This window comes from Carlito syrichta, unplaced genomic scaffold, assembly GCF_000164805.1.
Source record: "Carlito syrichta isolate Samal-C Ts95f unplaced genomic scaffold, Tarsius_syrichta-2.0.1 Scaffold288699, whole genome shotgun sequence".
NCBI classification, from domain to species: domain Eukaryota; kingdom Metazoa; phylum Chordata; class Mammalia; order Primates; family Tarsiidae; genus Carlito; species Carlito syrichta.
Genome location: NW_007232795.1, coordinates 3,433 through 7,074, shown reverse-complemented (window position 1 = coordinate 7,074; position 3,642 = coordinate 3,433). Strand labels below are relative to the sequence as shown.

The window sequence follows — 3,642 nt, the reverse complement described above, 5'->3', positions numbered from 1 at the left end:
TGTTTTTCAATTCTTCCTATGACTGATTCCTTATATGCACTGCTAAAGGTTCAACAAAATATTTTGCCTCATTTTCAGTGGTTAGAATTCAGTGCCTAATATTCCTGAACAATCGATAGAAAGCTACCTTGTCACATGACTGACTGTATTTCACCATCAAAAGGGTAACAGGCTTGCATCTAAAATATAACCTACACACTATGACACAAACCTATTATTTGTGCACTTAGTACATATAAATAAGGTATCAAATATTATATGTGCTTTTTATCTTTTGATTTATTGACATGGTACAGTGACAGATATCAGGACATGTAACCATCCTAGAACTCTTGAAAGGAAATACCTTGGCAGAAGCTACTTAAGAAAACATGCAGCCTAGATGTATGTTTAGATAGGCTTGCTCCTTAGCTGATGTTCTTCCAAACATCAAAATTGTGCTGAAAGTCGAAATTTTAATAATCTTCTTCCTCTACCTGTAATCAAATCATCAGTCTAACTCTGTCTCATTGAAATACACACCCCAAAATAGAATTCCACACGTTCACATTATTTTTCTCAGGAATTATATAGTCACAATGATGTACTAATCTACATGTGTTCCTTTACCCAAGGATGCATTTCCCGGACGAGAAACCTGCTAGGACGGCTGCCCTATGTGGCTTGAAGTGGATGCTGAAACAGTTGCACCAACGTGTGGAGGTACCCCAGTCACCAGAGCTCAACTCTTTGAGTCCTGTTTGATAAAGGTAGTGTCAGTTAAATTTGTTAGTGGTGAATCAGCATTTAGTATTCCTTGGGATCCTTTTTCAACTTTCTCTCTCTCTCTCTCTCTCTCTCTCTCTCTCTCTCTCAGAAATTATGAGTGGCCCTGAAAAGAAACTTTTTGTTTGGGTTTGGTTTTGGGTTTTTTTTTTTCCTCAATATCCCAGACATTCAAGTCACTAGGTGGGCTTTAACGACTTTTGAGGTTGCTTGAACTGATAGTGGCTCTTGGTCTACATAGGCAGCAGGACAGCCAGGATGTTGGGCAGGACGCCACCGTGAGTGATGGTGACTTTTGCCCAGGACCTTTTGAGCTCCTCTTCGTTGCTAATGGCCAGCTGTAGGTGGTGTGGGATGCTGTGCATCTTCTTGTCGTGGGTCACATTGCTCACCAGCTCCACGATCTGGGTGGTCCAGCACTGCTAGCTACAAGGTGCAGCAGCCCCGACCAGCTTGGCAAAGTTGCCCTTGCGGAGCAGACAATGCACACAGTACTCGGGGAAAACTGCAGGCCACTCTAAATAAATGCAACTTAGCCTTATGCACGTTCTTCCTCGCCATCTCCCGCATCTGGACTTAGCTCAGAAATCCGTTATAACTGAAAAAAAGCAACCGTTAAGACAGGTATCTCCTATATGTATTTCTAGTCGAATGGCAGATTGTGATTTAACATCTGATTGGCTGATAGCCGACAGAGACCCTTACTGATATTGCCTAATTTCCATGCATACCACTACCCATTATCCAATCAGATGTCAGATGCCCAAGACGTCATGGGAGTGCCCTACCTATAAATACCCCTTTCGCCTTCCATCAGATGCCATTTGTTTATCAATCTCCAGTGGAGCTGGACACTAACTATGCCAGAGCTTACTTCAAAGGGTATTACCCTCTCCAAGAAGGGCTTCAACAAAGTTGTCACAAAAACTGCGAAGGAGAATAAAAAGCGCAAGAAATGCCGCAAAGAGAGCTCTTCTGCTTACATCTACCAGGTGCTGAAGCAGGTCCACCCGGACACCGGCATCTCTTCCAAGGCCATGGGCATCATGAATTCTTTTGTCAGTGACATCTTTGAGCGCCTCGCAGCTGAGGCTTCGCGCCTGGCACATTATAACAGGTGCTCAACCATCACCTCCAAGGAGATAAAGACAGCCGTGCGCCTGCTGCTGCCTGGGGAGCTGGCAAAGCATGCTATGTCCGAGGGAACCAAGGCTGTCATCAAGTATACCAGCTCCAAGTAAAACGATCCAACCACCAGATGAGCTTGAGAAACCAAAGGCTCTTTTAAGAGCCACCTACCCATTCTAAAGGCCTGTAGACTGTGTGGTTATCTTATGGGAGCAGCTTTCATTGCTAGTGTTACTAATTTAGTTAGAAAATACTTGCTTCTCTCTCTCGGTCTTTCTTTCTCTCTCTGTCGCTCTCTCCCTCTCTGCAGCTCTCTCCCCGCCTCTCTCCCACTTTCTCTCTCTTACTCTCTTTTTTTTTCCCGTTACAGATCCCCTCTGTAACAGCCCCTTTTAATCTCTTGGTCCTGGCAAAAAAAAAGAAAATACTTGCTCTGACAAGTTCAGTTTTTCACACTATAGTTGAGCAAAAATAAATTCTTTCTATATATACTAGTAACACCTGACTAAATTTATTTGTAAACTTCCCATGAGCAAACCCTAAACTATCTACAGCACTAATAGTGACAGCTCAGATCCTTTATAAGGAATTTCAAGGGAAACCTAATAGAAATTCCAATAATTCCAGGTCCATATGGATGTCTTTCTGTGAATCAAGACTAAGAAACATGACTTGCTTCACTTGACACCTGTTACCTTCAAATCCTTTGTATCAAATGAAAACAAAAAGGACCTGGAGCTGTAGATTTAAGTAAGACCTTAGGGAGTCTAGTACAGAGCATTAGTTCAGACTTTTTTACTTCCTCTTTACTTTGGCAATGGTGGTGAAAAAAATACTTCCTACTGCCGGGCTCTGTGGCTCAGCCTGTAATCCCGTGCCTTTGGGAGGCTGAGGTGAGTGGATTGCCTGAGCCTGTGGGTTCGAGACCCGCCTGGGCAGTGAGACCTCATCTCTACAGTAAATCAAAAAATCAGCCGGGCATGGTAGCGCATGCCTGTAATTCTGGCTACTCGAAAGGCTGAGGTGGAAGGATCACCGGAGCCCAGCAGGTCGAGGCTGCGGTGGCCGGGAGTGGCCACTGCACTCCAGTCTGGGTGACAGAGTGAGACTCCAACTCAAAAAAAAAAAAAAATACTTTCTACTGACCAGGCAAACTGCTCTCAAACTGCTGGGGATTGTCCCAAGTCTGGGTTTTCTTGATCTGATAATGTCCTCTGTATATTTCACTGGGGTGTCTTTATACTGCTGTGTTGCAAAGAGGTTGACTTTGGAGTTTGGAGGTCCTGGGAATGTGGAGATTCTTGCTATATCAACCTAAGTTATGCTGGAATCCAACAATCTGGCTAACCATAATTGACTGAGAGTAACTAACTGAACTGCCTCTATTTTTATATTACTTTTAAATAAGTTACAATAGGATCATTCTTTTTCTGTTTTATGATAGAATATTAAAAATGGTATTTATGTGTTGTATTGCTGGGCTCAAATATTCAAATATTCCACATTTTACCATAGGGTATAACATCAAAACTGGATGCCCAATATTCAAGTCAGAGGACTTTGAGTGCAAGATCCACCATCATGATCATCTAGATGCTTATCCAAGAGCAGACAAGCTTAAAAAAAAATTAGTGTTAACACTGAAAAAGATGACTTAAAAAGAAAGAATTCAGTCACTGCTTCCCAGAAACCTGTCATTTAGTTGGAATTCCCAATTTGATTATTTAATTACTGCTTAGAGTATATATA

General features: G+C 42.4%; 1 protein-coding gene across 1 annotated transcript; it reads left to right on the top strand.

The window, feature by feature from the left end:
• Nucleotides 1-1,625: 1,625 nt before the first annotated feature.
• On the top strand, nucleotides 1,626-2,006 carry LOC103255914 (histone H2B type 1-A-like). The gene has a single exon (XM_008053824.1). It carries the CDS (start codon nucleotides 1,626-1,628, stop codon nucleotides 2,004-2,006), a length of 381 nt encoding a protein of 126 aa, XP_008052015.1.
• Nucleotides 2,007-3,642: the final 1,636 nt, after the last annotated feature.